Here is a 21748-nt window from a genome sequence, read left to right as displayed (position 1 = left end):
GCAAATGGAATGATAAAAGTATTGACTGATTTGATTGAATGATTAAAATAATGCAGACATAAAATGAAAAAAAGATTGAAGATTGTTACAGAGAAATAGGTGAGGAAGCATGATACTGAAGGCTTGTCACTCCTGTCTTCACTTCCACACAGACAAGCATATTTGCTCATTGTTTGCTGTGCTTTTTTTTTCAGGTTGCTATTTCTGCAGATGTCAAAGAAGTTCTGTTAACTGATGGAAATGAAAAGGCCATCAAAAGTATCCTTATTCAGATAGAAAACTGGTTTGTTGTGTTCATTCCTCTTTACTGGCTGAGTAACAATCGATATAAAGACAGACAGCATGGAGTATATTAAGAAAAAGTCCCCCCATAGGTAATTAAAAAGCAGATGTAGACAATCTTGAACAGAGCTACAGCTTCCCCCCGCAATAAATGCCACATTTTATTCTTTAATTAAAAAAATTAAGTATTGGTACAATAGCAAATATTTGTCTTTTGGTCGAGTGCTGAAAGATTCCTGCGTGTGTACGCTGCACGTTGCAGGAGGTGTAGCAGTGAATCAAATCATTAGCTCCCCTTAACATAAGCATTTTGCAGAACTAGATTATTTTTTTTTTCACTTTCAAATGCCAGCCTCTTGAAACATACCCAGTATTTGTGTAGTATTATAGCATGGTTTTGTTGTTGCTGCTAAGTTATAGCTGCCTACAAAATATTTGTGTAGTATTATAGCATGGTTTCGTTGTTGCTGCTAAGTTATAGCTGCCTACAAATTGCCCTTTTAGTGTGCTTAATCAATTATCAATTTATCATTATTTCTCTTGATATAAGATTGTAAAACTCCTCCATCCCTTGTAGGAAGTATTTTATTATACTTCTTATATTAGAATAAATTGCTATTATGCCCTTTTAACATGAACACATAGTTCAGAAAATTGAACTGGACTCTGACTAAGCAAGAGAATGAGTAAGCATAGTTTGCGGCCACATTAAAGATCGGCACAGAATAAGAACGGATATATACAGTGAATACTAATAGCCTTTAGAAATTGAGAGGGGGAAAAAAGGAAAATATCTATTTTCTTTTGTTCCTTGGTAATCTTCCCATTTGCATTTTAAGGCAGACCAGTTTGTCAGGTTTTGGCCACGCCGCATCATCAGAATTATTTAGAGTTTTGGAAGCATTTGAGAGTTAACAAAATGAGTACTTAGTGAAAAAAAAAAGGAGGGAAAAAAAAAGATAAACTAATTTGTGGTTTTAAAAAATCGCAGTTGCTGGTGACTGTTAGAACAGGAGATGCTGCAGCACAATAATATTAGCTACCACCTTTAAAAGTACTTTCGCAGAGGTAGCTGAGGTAACTGCAGATACAACATTCTAACAACTGTGTGCTTAAAAGAGCCAATCCTAGCTCATGTCTCCTTGTTCTTGAAAATTCAAGTTCCCAGTTGTGTTCCAGGGATTTTTCTTCTGTTCCTGTTTTGAGAGGGAAGTATTCATTGCTCTATGTTTTTTTTTTTTTTAAATTAGTGCCACCCCATCCAATTGTTCTTTTGTATGTCATTATGAGGATTAAAAATAGGGGAGAAATCAAGTGTTTCAAAACCAGCCTAACATAGCAGAGTGGTGTTTTATAGAAACATAGGCCTTTAGCAAAAGGTCACTTTACCTATGGGAAGAAGCTTTAGGTGAGGTCAGTAATCAACTCAGTAAACATCTTGTATCGCAGATTCCCTAAACATATCTGCACTTTCTTGAAATTTAAAAGTCTTCTATAGCAAGGAAAATTGGTGACTGTTGAAAGTGTTTGCTCACTATTTGGAATTAAACAAATTAAAGTGCTTTTATTCTTGAAAAAATACTCTTAATGTAATCTAATTATCACACCTTAGTTTTTCACAATGTGTTTTAGAAATGTCTTTTATTTCCAAAAGTCTTAAAGAAGTCTTCATCTGTATTCATTCAGCAAATCCCATTCTGAGAAGCGATTGGTGGAAGCCTCTAACAAGAATTTATTTATCTTTTTTTTTTTTTTAACACTTGGTGCTCTGAAGGCTCAGCATTCAAAGTGCCTTTGTTGTGCTGGATTTTACAATGGGCTTAATATTAGCAGGGTGCCAAAGTGCAGTGAACTAAGAACTTTACAGTGTAGGTGGAATGTATTCTTAGAAGCGCACATAATAACATTAATGTTGTATTTTCTGTGTCTTAAGGACTTCAGGAGCAATTTTATGATCTGTCCTATGGTAATTTTCCTTCTCTGCAGTGACTGGCTGTAACAGAAGTTTAGGCTAAATTCAGATCTGTTTCAGCCTCAATGAAATCAGTATTTTGGGTGCAGTTGGAGAGAACATTTGATCCCATGTGCCACAAACTGTAAATGATGCGTTTCTGCTGAATTTTATTAGCACTGATGGTATTTTCAAATTGTTTAGCATACTGAATTAATGTGGAATAAATACTGTTTTCTTTTCTGGATTCTGCTTTCAGAAAGAGTTAATGCCTAGTATTATGCTTTTTATGTAGGTATTCTAGATTAAAATAATCTTGTTTAGAAATTACTGTTTATGTCTTCCGTTTAAATTTCTTATGAAGCTTAAATTACATGCCAGTCATACTATAATATCCAAAAATTACTTTCCAAAAAGTAGAAGTGGTTGTCAACAAAAAAGAAAAAGAAAAAGAAAAATCACTGTCAGAAGCCAGGAAATCACCAAGCAAGCCTGCTAATTATTCTTAATGGGCAAGATGAGCACATTAAGAAACAAATGAATACATCAGTGAAATGTAATTGAAAATCGACCTGGCAATAGTGCATTGCATCTGAGAATCTGCCTTTGTATTATCATCATCATCATAATTACTGTTGTTTTTGTTGTTGTTATTGCTATTCAGTGAGCATAACTAACAGCTTTGCTTTGGGAAGTCTCAAGCTTTTGAGGATTTGATTTTTTCTTTTAATTTTTAACTTTCTTATTATTATTCTCCATTTCATGCTGCCACACAAAGTCTTTGCTATGTCTGCTTTCAATACCTATATTAATACGTGCTGTCGAGATGTTACAAGTTAAAACCATTTATAAATATATCCATTTAAAGTCACTGGTGCTGTTTTAACCATTTTACCATGAAATATATAGCCATATTTTATATTAATCAATACTCTTACACATGAGGTTGATGAAGGTTTTGAGAAGGATATTGTGATTTCAGTTACTAACCCGTTTAAAAGACTCCACTCACTCTTTTTGCTTATCATGAGCAGAATTTAATTGATGAACAGATCACTTATTGTAAAATCAATAAGATAAAGAGAGATGCTATTGCCTTTACAGCTTCTTTCAAAACTGTCTTGTTTTAATGTGCTTTAGCTAAGCTCTTTCACGAACATTTAAAGAAACTATTAAAAAGAAAAATATAAATAATTCAAATAAATAACAAAAACATACATAGGTAAAGTTATCTGACTCATCACCTCCCTTGTAATTTTGGGTGATATGCTTGCAGAGACAAGTCTTGCATCTTAGGTCATATCTATGACATAGTCAATCATGAATATAAAGTTCTGTTTCCCCAGAACTGGAAGCATCTATACTCTGTTCAACATGTCCAAATCCAAGGATGAGGTTGATTTTTAGTACAAATTGTCTCTTGTTTAAGAAAGGCTGTGTACCTTCTGCCTTAGCTCTGTTTCACACTGTCTGAAAGCATCAAACAGGGAAAACATTGTTGCAGGGCACTATATTGGCCATTAAAATATCAGGTATGGATATTTCAGCATTCCTTGGAAATTTAGGATGGAACAGTCATTTTCAGCCTGAATGCCTGAAGACATGGGCTCATAAATTATTTTTAGAAGCTGGTGTTAACATCTTTACAACAATTATTAATAGTCTTGTTCAGTTACATAATTCAAACGCAGCATAGCTTATTTGTCAATACTGTTACTGCTCCCTCTACTTGAAAAACATCATCCTTTGCTATTGGAATTGTTTGTACCTTCTTTCTGCTTCACTTACATAGACTAACTGTTACTATTTCTCATTTCATATTGTGGAAAAGATTTAAAAGATTTAAAATCACATATTTGTTCAAATCAGTTTTTTGTCATTTCACTTGTAGCTTTTAGCTTTTCTTTTCTATTGTTTCTCTATTCCTAATATACATTTTCTTGTTAGGAAGACAAATTTAGGTGATTATAGCAAAGCAAATAAAAAAGATGCATCAGTAGTAATTTAAATTAGCCTGACACTAGTGCTCAGTTTTTTTTTCAGAGCACATGCAGAGAATTAAACATATTTTATGCTCCTAGAAACCACCTCCTAAATGTATCTTAAGAAAGAGGGATCATTGACATCTTTACCAAAACCATTCCTTTAATATATTTATTTTTATTTTAGAGTGAGTTGTTCAAATACATATGGATTCACACTGAGAAACCTTTAGTGTTCTCATAGATTTTGATTACTTGCTACACTCTTGCCTTCCAATGGCTCCTCAATAGCCACAAATGACTGATTATGAAGGTTAGTGTTTTATGTATAGATGACTGGGCACAGCTTCTCTTGAAACCTTTCATTGACAGTTTTGCCCTCCCTGAATGGCTACACCAATTTGTGACCTGGTCTTCCAATCTGAAAGAACCTGAAACATGAGTCTGAAGCAGTGTTGCAGTGTCTGTGAGGAAGAAAAATCATACTTTGTGCTGTCTTTCATGGTGGTCCCAAAACTTTCTTGATAAAGCAAATAGACTAGAAACTCCCTTGCCTACTGGTTAAGGTGCTCCCATTACATGTTGAATTTTGCCCAGACTGAGCCAGGAACAAAGGTACATGCCTTGCAGCAGGTCAAGTACTCAAAACCCATAAACCTCCAAAATCTCAGCACTGAGATCAACTGATATAGTTGAAAGTAGAACAAACTAAACTGAGCATGAAATAACCATGCTAGACAATTTCTGCTGAATGGTTAATATTCTTACATTTCTAAATGCATATAAGATATGGGAAGTCTTTTCCTTCTACAGCTAAAGGGCTAGCAATTCCTTAAATGAAACAGTAAATCACAGTCACAGAATCAACCAGGCTGGAAGAGATCTCCAAGATCAACCCAGTCCAATCTATCACCCAATCTGGTCCAAACAACTAGACCATGGCACTAAATGCTCCATCCAGTCTTTGCTTCAACACCTCCAGGGACGGTGACTCCACCACCTCCCTGGGCAGCCCATTCCAATGCCAATCACTCTCTCTGCCAACAACTTCTTTCTGATATCTAGCCTAGACCTACACTGGCGCAACTTGAGCCTGTGTCCTCTTGTTCTGTTGCTGGTTGCCTGGAAGAAGAGACCAACCCCCAGCTGGCTACAGCCTCCCTTCAGGTAATTGTAGACAGCAATGAGGTCACCCCTGAGCCTCCTCTTCTCCAGGCTGCACACCCCCAGCTCCCTCAGCCTCTCCTCATAGGGTTTGTGTTCCAGGCCCCTCACCAGCTTCATTGCCCTTCTCTGGACACATTCCAGTACCTCAACATCTCTCTTGAATTGAGGATCCCAGAACTGGACACAGCACTCAAGGTGTGGCCTGACCAATGCTGAGTACAGAGGAAGAATAACCTCCCTCATCCTGCTGGCCACACTGTTCCTGATACAGGCCAGGATGCCGTTGGCTCTCTTGGCCACCTGGGCACACTGCTGGCTCGTGTTCAGCTACTATCTACCAGTACTCCCAGGTCCCTTTTCTCTTGACTGCTCTCAGCCATTCTGTCCCCAGCCTGTATCACTGCTTGGGGTTGTTGTGGCCAAAATACAGAATCCTGCCTTGGCCTTGTTCAATCTCCTCCCGTTGGCCTCTGCCCACCCATCCAGCCTGTCTAGGTCTCTCTGCAGGGCTCTCCTACCTTCCAACAGATCCACACCTGCTCCTAGCTTGGTGTCATCTGCAGACTTACTGATGCTGGACTCAATCCCCTCGTCCAGATCATCAATAAAGATATTGAACAGTAGGCAACAAGGATGCTGCATGCATATGACTGATGTGCTGGAGCAGCAGCGTGAAACTTATGTTCTGAAAAAGGCCAACTCAGTACAGGTTAATGAATTCCAAAGAAACAAAAGACATTATGCAGGTATTATAAAAGGAAACAAAAAATTTTATTATTGCTCTATATTTGCAGTTAATTCTTAACAAATATGCAACAGATGTGCATGAGGTCATCACAAGAAACCAACATGCAGGAGTATTTAAGGCTCAGAAAGTGTCAAGCTGGTAAGATTCTATTAACCTGGTTTACTGTAGATGTGTTTTAATGTAAATGTGAAATGTATGCAGAAGCATGAAAGTGTAGCCTGTGTTGCTGATGCTGACACAGATGTGTATACGGTATAAATAGGTAAGTGATGCAAGACAGAAATATGGAAGTATTTAATGTATGATTAATCTTGGTGATATAACCTCCCTTTCCCTTCCCTTCTTGTTAGTATACATTATGTCTCTTCAAGCTGGGGTTTAATGCATGCTTGAAATTTGGCTGCTTGAAACTCAGCGTTACCCATCATACTAAATATGAGGCTTGGAAAGAAGGTACCTAAATCATTGGCAGTTTTCATTTTAAGCGGCTCTGAGAACTGCCAATGTGACAATAAATCCCTTTTGACTCTGCATTAGATGTTGTTGGAGCATCCATGGGAGGTTTTTTGGTTGTCCTGAGTGTACGATCAGTGTTGTGTTGTCATCTGCAAGGATGACAAGATGGGGAGCATGGGAGCCAGGAACAGCACACTGGGGCCCTTCCCTCATTATGTCCAAAGGAGCAGGACTCACTCATCATTTTTCTCAGGGTGTGCCAGCTCTGAGTTAGCCCTGAAGGCTTGTCTCAGATGGTCTCACAAGACTTTCATGACCCACTCTGTAGTAGATGGTGCCACTGAAGTTATTTCATTTATTTCCTTGAAGCATCTCTAGGTACATTAGCTTGGACGCACTTTGTTCTCTCATAGTGTTCTAAAAGTAAACTGTAAAGTCAGTGTTTGTGATGTAGGGTTTGCAATTAGAATGAGCTTAAAGATGGCTACCTTAGGGCAAACAGTACACTCTTATTTGTGTGTCTAAATCTCCTCTTTTTTGGATAGCTCTCATTCCATAAGGGCTCTCGGTCCTTTTCAAAGTGACAAAAGTGAAGCTGAAAAAGGGCTGAGAAAGGCAATCTGTTACAGCAGAATAAGCTTATTAACACAGAGTCTAAAACCTTTATCATTTTAATGGCTATCATTTACATCATTTATCTATAGGCTTATGTAGCCATTTCATGTTGAGAAGTTTGTTTTAAGTGAGCAATCTGGGTTAGGAAAAAACCTGTCTTCGTTAGGATGTACATCCATAGAACTTAGAGATATATTTCTGCATCCTAATAAGTGCCTGTCAAATAGACAAAGGCCACGTGGGCCACAGGAATGGTCTCTGAGGTGCCACGTGTGGAAGGCTTCCTGTGAGCAGCCTCAACCATTTATAGGTGCTTAGGAGAGGCTGTTTGGTGTGTCCATCCAGAAGCTTAGGTTTTGTAGATTTCCAGTTGCCTTCTATTTGGTAAGAGATTTCAGATTTCATCTCTTGTCAAGACTTCAAACCTAGTCTTTTAGATATCAATCAAAAGCACATTTTCTACACTGTCCTCATTTACATTTATCTAATACTTAAGGTCATTTGTGATCATTTGAGTGTGTTTCAGCATATGGAATCAGTGAATAATAGATTTCAACCTCATGCTGTGAGGAAAGATTGTGTTTTTACAAGACATGATGTTGTTTACTGGGTGTTAATAATCACTAATTAATAAACATATCTAGACATCATAAAATGTTGCATTTTAAGGAGTAAAACCATCAAGTGCTTAATGTCTTGAGCACAGTAGCATTTGGGGCCTTACTTGTATTAAAAATAAATGTAAAGTGAAGTTTTATATCCCTACATAAGGGTCATTGTAACAAGCACAATTTGGTTTTTAGTTCTGCATTCTTCAGGGTTTTGCAGATTTGTTTGAGCAGTGTAGTTTTGTATTCGAATGGCTGATCACAAAAATAACGATCATCTTGCGTTTCTCTCTGTCTTATGCACAGTAACAGTTGATTTCTCCTGTCATAATTAAGGTTACGTTTTGGGTAGTTATTAGAGAGGTTCTAATGGAGAGATCAATCTTTCACATTCAGTAATAAGATGTGGTGAAGACAGTAACAAATTTATCTGATCACTTCTCAAGGCCTTTAAGAAATGAATAAACTAATGTGAAATCGGAAATGCTACCATAACCCTGATTCATTTTTCCTACAACCAAAAGCCTTAGTTCTATAGTGACAGTAGTGTTAGGGGGAGGAAATATGGCGTTTTGTAGGCAAGAATGCAGCACTGGTAGCAGACTGACATTATAGGACTTCTGCTACATTGATTGGAGCTTGCAGGTAAAAGAATATAGTGACATGCTCAAGTGGCTTACTGGAATGTTAATTCAGTCTGGAGAAGGTGACTTACTGTATCATTTAAACAATGTCCAGCCTTGAAACTTTTCACAGGTGTAGAATCATAGAATAGAATCACCCAGGTTGGAAGAGACCTCCAAGATCACCCAGTCCAACCTAGCACCCAGCCCTATCCAATCAACTGAACCATGGCACTAAGTGTCCGATCTAGTCTTTTCTTGAACACCTCCAGGGACTTTGACTCCACCACCTCCCTGGGCAGCTCATTCCAATGCCAATCACTCTCTCTGGCAACAACTTCTTCCTGATATCCAGCCTATACCTCACCTGGCACAACTTGAGACTGTGTCTGCCTGGGAGAAAAGCCCAGCCCCCACCTGGCTACAACTTCCCCTCAGGTAGTTGTAGACAGCAATGAGCCCTGAGCCTCCTCTTCTGCAGGCTGAACAACCCCAGCTCCCTCAGCCTCTCCTCATAGGGCTGTGCTGTGGGGCCTCCAAGGCCCCTCACCAGCTTCATCACCCTTCTCTGGACATGTTCCAGCACCTCAACATCTTTCTTGAACTGAGGAGCCCAGAAATGGACACAGTACTCAAAGTGTGGCCTGAGCAGTGCTGAGTACAGGGGAAAGAATAACCTCCCTTGTTTTGCTGGCCACACTGTTCCTGATACAGGCCAGGATGCCATTGGCTCTCCTGACCACCTGGCCACACTGCTGGCTCATCTTCATCCTATTTTCAACCAGCACTCCCAGGTCCCTTTCTTCCTGGCTTCTCTCCAGCCATTCTGTCCTTAGCCTTTACCATTTCTTGGGGTTGTTGTGGCCAAAGTGCATAACCCTGCACTTAGCCTTGTTGAATCTCTTCCCATTGGCCCCTGCTCACCCATCCAGTGTACACTGCAAAGTTACAAGATTCTTTCCATATAAAAGATAACTCAGAAGAGACATTTCTCAGTAAGCCTTCATCTCATGTCCACTTTTGCTTACACATGGAGCAGAAATTATCAGTATGAGAGTCAGTTTGTGACTGTTCTAGGCATTGAAATCTAGAGTTGGAAAATAAGCCAAAATGTGTATGGCCTGAAAGGGCACAGTAAGTGTCAGCCAAGAGAATTTAGGTTAGGACAACCTGCCATACATTTATTTATTTATATTTAGGCACAATACAGTAAATGAGCACCTACCTAGTTCTCTGCCAACTCTTGATTATTGTTTAAAAGTACAGCAATGTAAGCCAAACTGGCAATTTGTCATATTACATTTTATAATGTAATAACAGATATTTAGAAAACAGTTTACTTCAGCAGTGGATCTACACTCCTAGTTTATTTTTAACTTCCATTAGTATGTTCAGAATTTCTTGCTTATGCTTTCTGGAAGTAGGTACAGCAATGACACCACATTGCTGAAAATGGCTTGCTATGATAAGATGAATTATAAATCATGGAGTCATAGAACCAACCTGGTTGGAAGAGACCTCCAAGATCATCCAGTCCAACCTAGCACCCAGCCCCATCCAGCCATCTAGACCATGGCACTAAGTGCCTCAGCCAGTCTTTTCTTCAACACGTCCAGGGATGGTGACTCCACCATCTCCCTGGGCAGCCTATTACAGCAAGTCAGTGAGCCAAACACTTGTGATATGGTGTACTCTTTGAATGATTAGCAATAATGAATCATGCAGTCTTCGCTCATTCTATAGGCAACGATAGAACTCACATCCAGAAAGTACAACCATATGACCAAAAGTGTAAATTCTGTCTCATTATAGTTAACAAGTTATAATCTTACCAACACAAGAAGGACGTGGGACTGTTAGAGCAAGTCCAGAGGAGGGCCATGAAGATGCTCAGAGGGCTGCAGCAGCTCTGCTGTGAGGACAGGCTACAAGAGCTGGGGCTCTGCAGCCTGGAGAAGAGAAGGCTTCAAATAATATGAATATAAGTAAGCAGTATGCACTTGCAGCCCAGAAAGCAAATCACATCCTGGGCTGCATCAAGAGAAGTGCAGCCAGCAGGTCGAGGGAGGTGATTTTCCCCCTTCTTGTGAGCTCACATCTAGAGTGCTGTGTTCTCTTCTGGGACCCCCAATGTAAGGACATGGATCTGTCCATCAAGTCCAGAGGATGCCCATGAAAGTGATCAGAGGTCTGGAGCATGTCTCCTATGAAAACAGGCTGAGAGAGTTGTGTTCCAGGGAGGCCCTGTGAATTTTCCATAGCTGAGGCTGATTTACAGAACTAGAGAGTGCTTTTTACAAGAGCATGCAGTGATGGGACAAGGAGTAATGGCTTTACACTGGAAGAGTTAGATAAAGGTTTTAGATTACATGTAAGGAAGTGCTTCACTGGAACATGTTGCCCAGAGATGTTGTGGACTCCCCTTCTTGCAAGTGTTCAAGGTCAAGCAGCCTTGCCTAGTGGAAGGTGCCCCTGCCTATGCTGGTCGGGGAGGGTTGGAACAAAATGAGCTTAAAGGTCCCTTCCAACACAAACCATTCCATTATTCTATGACAAACTACAGGTAAATGTAGTGGAATAATAATATCTTCTACTTCTGTCTTAAAATGTCTAACAGTGATTTACTTTTTTCACTGTAGTTGAGCACTGAGTTAATATTTTCATGACTGTGTCTGCCATGGCATAAGGAGTTTACAGTGGTGGCCAGTTTGGAAACCTTCATTTTCTTTATCAAGCCAGAATTACTCTTCCCATTGTGCACTTTGCATTTATCCACACCAAATCTAATCTGTCATTTTATGTGCCAGTAAGTGAGTTTCATCCTTCTGCAGTTCATCAGTCTGCTCTTTTCCTTACTATCTTGAATAACTTTTAACATCAGCAAACTTTGCCACTTCACTGCTCATCTCTTGTAAACATGTTGAATAGAACAGGTCTCAGGAGAGCTCCACTGTTTATCTCCTTCCATGTGAGAACTGCCCACTTAGTACTACCTTGTTCCCTGTATTTTGTTTGTTTAGCCATGTCAAAATTCTTTTCCAGTGGCTGTATACTTTCCTTAAATGGTGTTGGTGAGAGTCTTTGCCAACAGCCTTTCAGAATCAGAAGCAGCATGTGTTACTCAGATTATTATCTGAACAATGTTGACACCTTTGAAGAGCTCAAGGTTTATAAAGCAGAGCTCCCTTTTACAGAAGACACATCAAAAAAGGCTGCTGTGGCAAAGTTGTCTTTAATTTCTTCCTCAGTGAACACTGATGCAAGGAATTAATTTCAACTCTCTGAAATAACATTATCCTCTGTAAGTGCTCACTCTATCCTAATTATCAGCTGACAGGAAGATTTAGAACAAAAGAAAGAGCACATGCATTTTTGGCCTGCCTAATTGCAATATTATATTTCATTTCCCACGTTTGTGAGCCTTTCCTCATTTGGGTGCAGCTTCAGATTTTGGAGGGCTGACATTTTGTTTCTAATCACCTTCTTTGCTATTTGGCCATACCAGCTTTGATGCCTCTCCTGTTTGCGTGTTTCACCCGGTTGAGTTTACTCTATAGAGTTGCAGTTTGTTTTCAGTTGTGCTGTACTTTTGTCTGTCCATTTCATGTAACCAGATAAAAATATGTAAAGAGAAAAAAAAATTACAAGTTATAGAGCTTTGTAGAGAAATTTCTATGCATTTGTAGCATTGCTTGGGGTTGTTGTGACCCATGTGCAGGACCTGTCATTTGGCCTTGTTGAAATGGGTCATTGATATTGGCCCATTGATCCAGCCTATCCAAGTCCCTCTGCAGAGCCTCTCTACCTTCATCCAAATCCTGTGGGTATCATTCTGAAACATATGTATTAATTTTGTGAGATATTTGGTCTAGATAGAAAAATTTAGAGTTGTGAATGTTTATTGTGGTCCTTTCCATCCTCAGAATTTAAGTACCTCTGAATTAAATCCTCTCTGATGTTTTTAATTTGTCTTCAAAATCAGTCCTTATAGACCTGCCTGGTTCACTTGAATTCATTTGGTTTTCCTTCTTGTCCCCTTGATTTTCTTCTCCATATTCATGGATGGAGTATTTTCCGTAGAGCAAGAAATTGCCTTTCTTCATATTTTTACACATTGTACCTTGTACGATACTTTCATTCACTGGTCATAGAATCATAGAATCAAGGAGGTTGGAAGAGGACCTCCATGATCATCCAGTCCAACCTAGCACCCAGCCCTAGCCAGTCAACCAGACCATGGCACTAAGTGCCTCATCCAGGCTTTTCTTGAACATGTCCAGGGACTGCGACTTCACCACCTCCCTGGGCAGCCCATTCCAATGGCAAATCACTCTCTCTGGCAACAACTTCTTCCTAACATCCAGCCTGTACTTGAGACTGTGTCCCCTTGTTCTGTTGCTGTTTGTCTGGGAGAAGAGACCAACCCCACCTGGCTACAACCTCCTTTCAGGTAGTTGTAGACAGCAATGATGTCACCCCTGAGCCTTCTCCAGGCTAAACAACCCCAACTCCCTCAGCCTCTCCTCATAGGGTTTGTGTTCCAGGCCCCTCACCAGCTTTGTTGCCCTTATCTGGACACATTCCAGCACCTCAACATCTCTCTTGAACTGAGGGGCCCAGAACTGGACACAGGACTCAAGGTGTGGCCTGACCAGTGCTGAGTACAGGGAAAGAATAATCTCCTTCATCCTGCTGGCCACACTGTTCCTGATGCAGACCAGGATGCCATTGGCTCTCTTGGCCATCTGGGCACACTGCTGGCTTATCTTCAGCCTATCTACCAGTACCCCCAGGTCTCTTTCTTCCTGGCTGCTCTTCAGCCACTCTGTCCCCAGCCTGAAGCACTGCTTGGGGTTGTTGTGGCCAAACCATTGCTGACCTACCTGTGTGGTTGTGTCATGTGCTTATGTTGCCTTACATGTTTCAATTCTGTATTTTTTATACTATATCTTACATGAACCTTGCTCAGAATAGTAGCCAGACTGGTTTAGAATGTCTTGCCATAGAGGAGGGGTGGGAAAATGCAAATTCACTAACACCAGTGGTATTCTTTTATTAATAACATTTTTATATAAGATATTATCACTTCTTCTAAGCAAATAGCCACACTCGTGCTGAATGTTGGGTTGTGGTATCTCTACAAAATGGATAAGCTTCATTTTTCAACAGTTACATTAAAATGCAGAGTATTTTTTATGTCCCCAGAATTTGGTAGCTTTTGATATGTAGCAAATGCGTAAGTGTTAGGGACTGTTATATTTTAAGACAAAACCTGTAATGTTTGCTTTTGAATTTTAGCAAAATATGTTGCTCAAAATAAGAGGGAGCAAACACTTTCTCAGAATGTGAAATAAGGGAAGCATGAAACTAATACAGTTTTGAAAAGGAATTTTTGGACTGAAAACTTCAGAAGAATGGAATCACAGAACATCTCAAGTTAGAAGGAACCCATAGATTTGGTGGTTCTTTCGTCTTTTGTATTACCACATTTGTGTGATGAAGTTTCATCACTAATTGTTATAGCAGGCATTGTATAAACATAGACCAAAAAAGGAGCTTGTGATAAAGAATTTGTAGTCTAAGACCAGAGACAGACAGACCAGGTAGAGCAACGAAGGATAACTGTACTCAGTGTGACAAGAGCTGGAGGCACAAGAGCACCCTACCCTCTTCAGTTTTAGTCTGGGCTGGTTTAGGGGAGAGTTTCAAGGATAATGGATTGAGTTTGTGAATGTTCATAGGTACCATAGTGGAAGAAAATTATAAAGGTGCTTGCTTGAAAGGTTAAGTGGAAGGTGTAGAGTGACATTAGAGCTGATTAAAGAAGGGTCTTGTCCTTTCAGTGTTGAATGAGAGATGAAAAATAGAGAAGTGAACTGTTACTGAGCATGCAGAAAAAACAACTTGCAACTTACACGGAGTAGAAAGAGAAAGATGGCAAGGTCAGAGTTGTAGGCAAGAAAAACAATCTTTGCAGCAGCGTTCTGAATGCATATTAATAGGACAATACTGCATTTTCTGAGAGCAGAGGGAACAATATTGTAATCTTTTTTGGCCACAACAACCCCAAGCAGTGCAATAGACTAGGGACAGAGTGGCTGAAGAGCAGCCAAGAAGAAAGGGACCTGGGGGTACTATGAGCCAGCAGTCTGCCCAGGTGGCCAAGAGAGCCAATGGCATCCTGGTCTGCATCAGGAAAAGTGTGGCCAGCAGGACAAGGGAGGTTATTCTTTCCCTGTACTCAGCACTGGTCAGGCCACACTTTGAGTACTGTGTCCAGTTCTGGGACCCTCAATTCAAGAGAGAGGTTGAGGTGCTGGAAGGTGTCCAGAGAAGGGCAACAAAGCTGGTGAGGGGCCTGGAACACAAACCCTATGAGGAGAGGCTGAGGGAGCTGGGGGTGTGCAGCTAGGAGACGAGGTGGCTCAGGGGGGCCCTCATTGCTGTCTACAAGTACCTTAAAGGAGGTTGTAGCCAGGTGGGGGTTGGTCTCTTCTCCCAGACAACCAGCAACAGAACAAGGAGACATAGTCTCAAGTTGTGCCAGGGGAAGTCTAGGCTGGATGTTAGGAGGAGGTTTTTGGCAGAGAGAGTGATTGGCATTGGAATGGGCTGCCCAGGGAGGTGGTGGAGTCACCATCCCTGAAGGTGTTGAAGAAAAGCCTGGATGAGGCACTTAGTGCCATGGTCTAGGTGACTGGCTAGGTCTGGGTGCTAGGTTGGACTGAATGATCTTGGAGGTCTCTTCTAAACTGGTTGATTCTATGACTCTATGTTAAGATGTAAGTGATGACAACATGACCACAAGTTTAATTTGAGGGAGTATGTAAGAAATTTAGTAGAGATGCTGTGCAGAAAGAATATGCAAAATTGAACAGAGCCAAGGTATGCAAATATAGAGGAACCTAAGTCTAGGTTACAGACTGGAATTGATGGTTACATTCAAAAGGGTCAAGAAAAAGTGGTAACAACAATGCCCTGTTATACTGTAGAGATTATGAGCTTCTCACTCACTGAGGCTCTGGAAAAATACTGAGTTGTGAATGTGGATACACAGTGTGAATTAGAGAAATGGGTAACTGGTTTTAATTTTAATGGATGGAATAGGCCAGAAGAGAAATTCAGGGGACGAGCAGACTGAGGTGACGCATCATGAAATGAACAGAAATGTAGGAAAGACTTACTAATGAGTAACAAGATTTTACTGAGCTTTAGAGAGAAGACTGGTAGAATGAGGATAAAGTGCAGATTTTGAGCCTAGCTGAGAAAAATCACCAGTATACTTTGGTATATACAGAGTAGATAAATTATGTGGAAGTTGCTGAACCCTGTAAGGAGATTGTTAGAAGGAAATGTCTATTAGCAATTGTAAATGTCGCCTTCAAACTGCTTAGAAATGTGAAAGAAAAGAGAGTGATTGATGCTGGGTACCTGTGGTTAAAAATTTCACCTTGGCTCCTTCAACCCAGGCATATGCTAGTAGAGAATGAAATAATGGATGAGAAAGCAATGCAAAGAGAAAGTAAGACAGACAGAAGGTGAATGAAGTTGGAGAAATGAGAATATGAGAAAGACAGGAAGACAATAGTAGGCAAATCTGCAGGACTACTCAAAGGAGTTGTAGTAATAGGTGTATGGGTGGATTGGGAACTGGTTGAAGGAAAGAAGCCAGAGAGTTGTGGTCAATGAGATAGAGTCCAATTGCAGGCCTGTAACTACTTGGGGTCCCACAGGGGACAGTTCTGTTCAATATATTCATCATTGACCTGGATTGATTGGGGACTGACCTGTTGGAAGGCAGCAAAGGGGAAAAGGATCTGGGGATCCTAGTGGGTGGGATGTTGACCATTAGCCAGCAGTGTGCTCTTGTGGCCAGGAGGGTCAATGCCATTCCGGGGTGTATTAGAAGGGTTGTGGCTAACAAGTTGAGAGAGGTTCTCTTGCCCCTCTACTCTGCCCTGGTGAGGCCACATCTGGAGTACTGTGTTCAGTTCTGGGCCCCCCAGTTCAAGAGTGATGTAGAACTGCTTGGGAGAGTCCAGTGCAAAGCCACAAAGATGATGAAGGGAATGGAACATCTCTGTTACAGGGAGAGCCTGATGGAGGTGTGGCTCTTTAGCTTGGAGAAGAGGAGACTGAGAGGTGACCTCATCAATGTGTATAGATATTTAAGGGGTGAGTGCCAGGAGGATGGAGCCAGGCTCTGCTCAGTGATGCCTAGTGACAGGACAAAGGGCAATGGGTGGAAGCTGGGACATAAGAAGTTTCATTTAAACATGAAGAGGAGCATTTCCCTGTGAGGGTGACAGAACACTGGAACAGGCTGCCCATGGAGGTTGTGGAGTCTCTGTCTCTGGAGATATTCAAAACCCACCTGGATGTGTTCCTGTGTGATCTGGTCTAGGAGATCCTGCTCTGGCAGGGCGGTTGGACTTTTGAGGTCCTTTCCAGCCCCTGATATTCTGTGATTCTGTGATTCTTGGCTTCTGTTGCTAAGTTAAAATCCATCTTCTTGATCTTTATACAGAACTGAGGAATCTCAAAGAAAGGTCAAGGTGTGAAGAAACATCCTGATGATATCTTTTGCTAATGTGTTAATGAACCAACTTGGTCATATAAACACCCAGACAAAATCTTTTCACCTTTAACCTGTATATTTACCAACAATGATTACTTGTTGGGTTTTTTTGAAGACCCTAAATTAGGGTATGAAAAGAGGTGGATGGATAGATAGAGGTTCTTGGTGGCTGTTCATCTGCTAAGTGGAGCAGGTTGTTTTATCTTTATTAAAATACTAATATATTTTGAAGCAATGTAATGGTAGGTAATTAATTGATTGCAAGATGGTGTTTTTCAAAATTAATATTGTTTATTCATTTTGATACTCAGGACCCTCACTACTCACCCAGTAATTTTTAATAATAATATCAGGGTCTTCTCAGTGGGCATGAAAAGCATTACATAAAGGATAAAGGCAGAATCTAGAACACTTAAGAAATAAGTAGCTGAAATACAAACATTAAACTTAATTGAACTGGAAGAGAGGTTCTTGTGGTCAGTTACACTGGTTGCCCACTACATGAACTTGGGAAGCTCCTTTCTGCTTAGGCAAAGGTCTTGGATTCAATTGGAGAATTTCTTACAGAGTTTTGCTGAGGGTTTGATAATGAGGCTGTTGAGTATTTACTCACAAAAGTTATCTCTGGACTTCCCAGGGCTAACTACAGTTCCTAGACAGTACCCAAATACTTGCAGGGAGTTCTGTTAGTGTCTTATCAGCTGTTGAGGCGCTTCTGATCTTCCCAGGCTCTATCAAGGATGCTGGGGAAAGAAGCAGATGATCTTTTTTGCTGCAAATTACACCCATTGCTCCTTGTCCTATCCCAGGGAGCAGTGAGCAGAGCCTGTTCCCCCACTCCTGGCCAGCCCTCAGATACTCATAAACATTTATCAAATCCCTCTAAGTCTTCTTTTCTCCAGACTAAACAACCCCAGGTCCCTCACCCTCTCCTCATTAGCCATGCCCTCCAGTCCCCTCATCATCCTTGTAGCCCTCCGCAGGACCCTCTCCAGCAGATCCCTGTCCCTCTTCAACTGGGGAGCCCAAAACTGAACACAGTATTCAAGATGAGGTCACAGCAGGGCAGAGTAGAGGGGGAGGAGAACCTCCCTTGATCTGCTGGACACACTCCTCCTAATACAGCCCAGGATCCCATTGGCCTTCTTGGCCACAAGGGCACATTGCTGTGCCATGGGTAACTTGTTATCCACCAGCACCCCCACGTCCCTCTCCACAGGGCTGCTTTCCAGCAGATCACCTCCCAGCCTGGACTGGTGCAGTTTGTTATTCCTCCCCAGATGCAGGACTCTGCACTTGTCCTTGTTGAGCTTCATCTGGTTCCTCTGTGCCCAGCTCTCAGTCTGCCCGGGTCTCTCTGGATGGCCACACAGCCTGCAGCTGCATCAGCCAAGCCTCCCAGCTGTCAGTACTGTAGCATCTTTCAAAAAAAATAAAAAATAATAAAAAAGGGTAGTTTTAAACTGGAAGCTGGAAGAAGAGTGACTTCAGAGAAAAGGTGCTTTATCTCCACCAAGAGAAGGGGTGGGAAGGGAACAATAGGAAAATATTAACAGTGTTTGCCTTTTCTTCAAGTTGGCACTCAACATGCTGTTGCCAATTTAAAAGACTTCTTGTAGCATGGTATTTCTAAATTTATGTCTAGTTTTCATAAAGAAAAATTCAGAAAGACTGAGCTTTTCAGTTTTCTGTACCTAACACTTCTCTGGGTTTCCTAGCAGTGCTTTTCTTTAAATAGAAATGGAGCCAGCCCTTGCTTTGTGGTGCCATCAGTATTTCTGCCAGGTCTGACCACTACATCCTCGATAATCCCTGAAATAAGTTTTACTCCTCACCCTCTTACTTTGTGTAGACAATTACATGTAGATACACATATACACATCTTTACCTTTCTCAAAGTCATTTTGCAATTATCAGCAGATTTTTTTCTGTACTCAGCACTCGGGGGTTGCATTTGGATTACAAGAAGCCATATGGCTGGTTAATGGTATTTTTATACATCCTGACTCTGATTTGCTACTTTAATTAGCAACAGAATTCAAAATAGCTGGTTCTGATTAAGAATCAGGTTGCTTCTGACATCAGTGCTAGTGCTAATGTGACCAGAACTGTTTCTGATTCCCTGGTATTTGGGGCCATGTCTTATTTACAGGTGAAAGTGCAGCTGTTTGACTGCAGCTCATTCAAATTTGTGGAAGCATTAAACTTTATAGACATGGTAGCCCAGAGTTAGCTTCCAGAACAGTTTTGGAGGTTACAGCTGGTACTGAGCTTCACATAGCCTTAGCTGTGCTTCCCTTACTAGCCATACTTGCACTTGGCTAAAGATAGCATGGAGATATATATACCACTTGTAGCTGCATCGTTCCCACCAGTGTGCATACATTCTGAGTGAGATCAGAATGATTTCTGTTGGTATTTATTTTATAGAAATTAGTCTACATGGTTATTTCCCCACAGGAGTTGCTCTCTACAACTACCTGAAAGGAGGTTGTAGCCAGGCAGGGGTTGGTCTCTACTCCCAGGCACCCAGTGACAGAACAAGAGGACACCGTCTCAAGCTGTGCCACGGCAGGGTTAGGCTGGATGTTAGGAAGAAGTTCTTCATGGAAAGAGTGATTGGCATTGGAATGGGCTGCCTGGGGAAGTGGTGGAGTCACCATCCTTGGAGGTATTTAGGAGGAGGCTGGATGAGGCACTTAGTGCCATGGTTTAGTTAATTAGAAAGGTTAGGTGATAGGTTGGACTCGATGATCCTAGAGGTGTTTTCTAACCTGGTTAATTCTGTGATGCTGTGAATTTCCTGTCCCTTTAAAATCTTGTGTGTAAATTTATCATTGGCTTTTTCATAATCATCATGTCTTCAACAGTGCAACTCTATTGTAGACCAAGATCAGCCTTGATAGTACATCAGGAAAATGAAGGGGCATGGAGGGAGCCCTTTGCTCATTTCTTCTAACAAGGCACAAGTCAGTCATGTTGCACCACTGCTCATGCTCTTGGCAACTCATCAGTTCCGTATTTCGCTCAGCGCTATGATGTCTGAGCTTTTACCAACCCACACATCTCCTTTGTGCCTACAGTAGATTTGCACAGAAATGCTGTATTTTGGATACTCAGTCAGAACCTGAGAGTAACATGAAAGAGGTGTGGTTTTTTTTGCAAGAGCAGGCACCTGTGCTATCTTCCAAACTGCGTGTGTGAAGTATAGCAAATATATGGGTTAAAAAAATCATAATTCAAATCCCTGTAGTGGCACTGATCAGATCTCTGTTTCTGTAGCAGTGAGAACCAAAGGTGGCCTTTTAAGGCTCACAGTTCATCTACCAATTTCCAGTTCTGCTTCAAGATTCTTAAAGTATTAGAGTGCATGCTTTAAAGCCACAAAACTTACCTTTACCTAATTTTCACCATTCTAACCTAAGTTTCCACGGAAACAGGGTTGAAAAAGCCACTGGTAGCCAGCAGGCAGCCAGCAGCTGAGAGTGAGAACTCTCCTTTGTCACTTTCCACTACTGGATGCCTGCTGCGTGCCAGTGTGCAAAGCTACCTCGGCTTCTAAAATCTGGATTACTTTCAATTTGAGGGGGAAAAATTAAATTAATCTAGTCTTTTCTCTCTTTAGATTGTCACAATAAATTCCAGGAGGGGAAGTGGGCTAATGAGTCCTGATTTGTTCAGTTATGCTGAGCCCCACATAATCAAAGCCTTTCCAATGAACTGGGCCTCTCCTTTCATAATTTCCATGTTTTAAAAGCATTCTCTCTGAAATTGCACATGCACACGTACACACTTATTGTGGTACCTTAATTCTTTATGGCTACATAACCATCTATCTACATATTTAACAGACTCTTTTTTGTCAATATAGTATAATCAATGTATAAAATTTCCCTTTTTGTCCTATATACTTAGAGAACATTTCTGAATGAACACATTATAACTCCTCAGTTAAATATTAGGAGTCGGGCGTGAACAGTGATGGCTTTTAACCAGAAGTAGATTGTAGCTGCAGGAAGACTAAAGGGTCTGTTTGGTCAAGACTCATACAAAACTGAGATAAGCATGCACAACCTGACAAGATCAGATTAGACCCTTCCCCCACAAGTGCTTTCCCTGTAAATATTTATCTACACTCTATTATAAGTAACCAGGAAATGAAAAAGAAGGGTAGGTTTGTGGCCTCTCCCCTATGTCTGAACTGGAAAATCAGCTCAAATGGCCACAAGGTTCATTTCTGAAAAACAGCCTAGGAATAGAAATGCAGCTTCAAGTCTTTGGGTAATGATGTTTTAAGTGTGCAGTAAATTCCAATACTGGCTGCTGGTTTGTTTTTTTTTTTTAATGGGAACAAAGTACTGAAGTTCTTAATGGCAACTACATAAATCAGCAGCATTTGTAATCAGAGGAGAAATGTGTAAGTATGTGCATTTTTGCATACTGTTGGTACCTTAGGAAAGAACTGCTGTTGACAGAGCCAACACTGCTGCCACTGGCTTCAATGCCATAGGCATCAGAAGAGACAGGGCAATGCTTAATATAAGCAAGTTCACTCCAATCCATTTATTGCACTCCAAACATGTGTTTCTCTACTTTTCATCAGCAGGCTACACTTTATATTAAACTGCAATTGGTTACATGTACTTGTGTCAGAAATTACATACTAATTGGCGTAGACATTCATCATATTCTCTCAGCAGCACCTACATTGTGTCTGAGGATTCTCAGTCAGCAGAGA

The 21748-nt window shown here is 40.9% G+C and overlaps 1 protein-coding gene across 2 annotated transcripts in view; it reads left to right on the top strand.

The window, feature by feature from the left end:
- CAMKMT (calmodulin-lysine N-methyltransferase) overlaps positions 1-21748 on the top strand; it is a 223340-nt gene that overhangs the window by 179952 nt on the left and 21640 nt on the right. For both annotated transcript variants that reach the window (XM_064158393.1, XM_064158392.1), the window contains exons 6-7: positions 195-258; positions 6202-6268. In XM_064158393.1, coding sequence (XP_064014463.1) covers positions 195-258; positions 6202-6268 — 131 coding nt within the window. The remainder of the gene's footprint in view (positions 1-194; positions 259-6201; positions 6269-21748) is intronic.

This window comes from Pogoniulus pusillus, chromosome 18 (genome assembly GCF_015220805.1).
Source record: "Pogoniulus pusillus isolate bPogPus1 chromosome 18, bPogPus1.pri, whole genome shotgun sequence".
Classification (NCBI taxonomy): Eukaryota; Metazoa; Chordata; class Aves; order Piciformes; family Lybiidae; genus Pogoniulus; species Pogoniulus pusillus.
The sequence above is the reverse complement of the archived record's forward strand: the minus strand, read 5'-3'. Positions and strand labels throughout refer to the sequence as shown.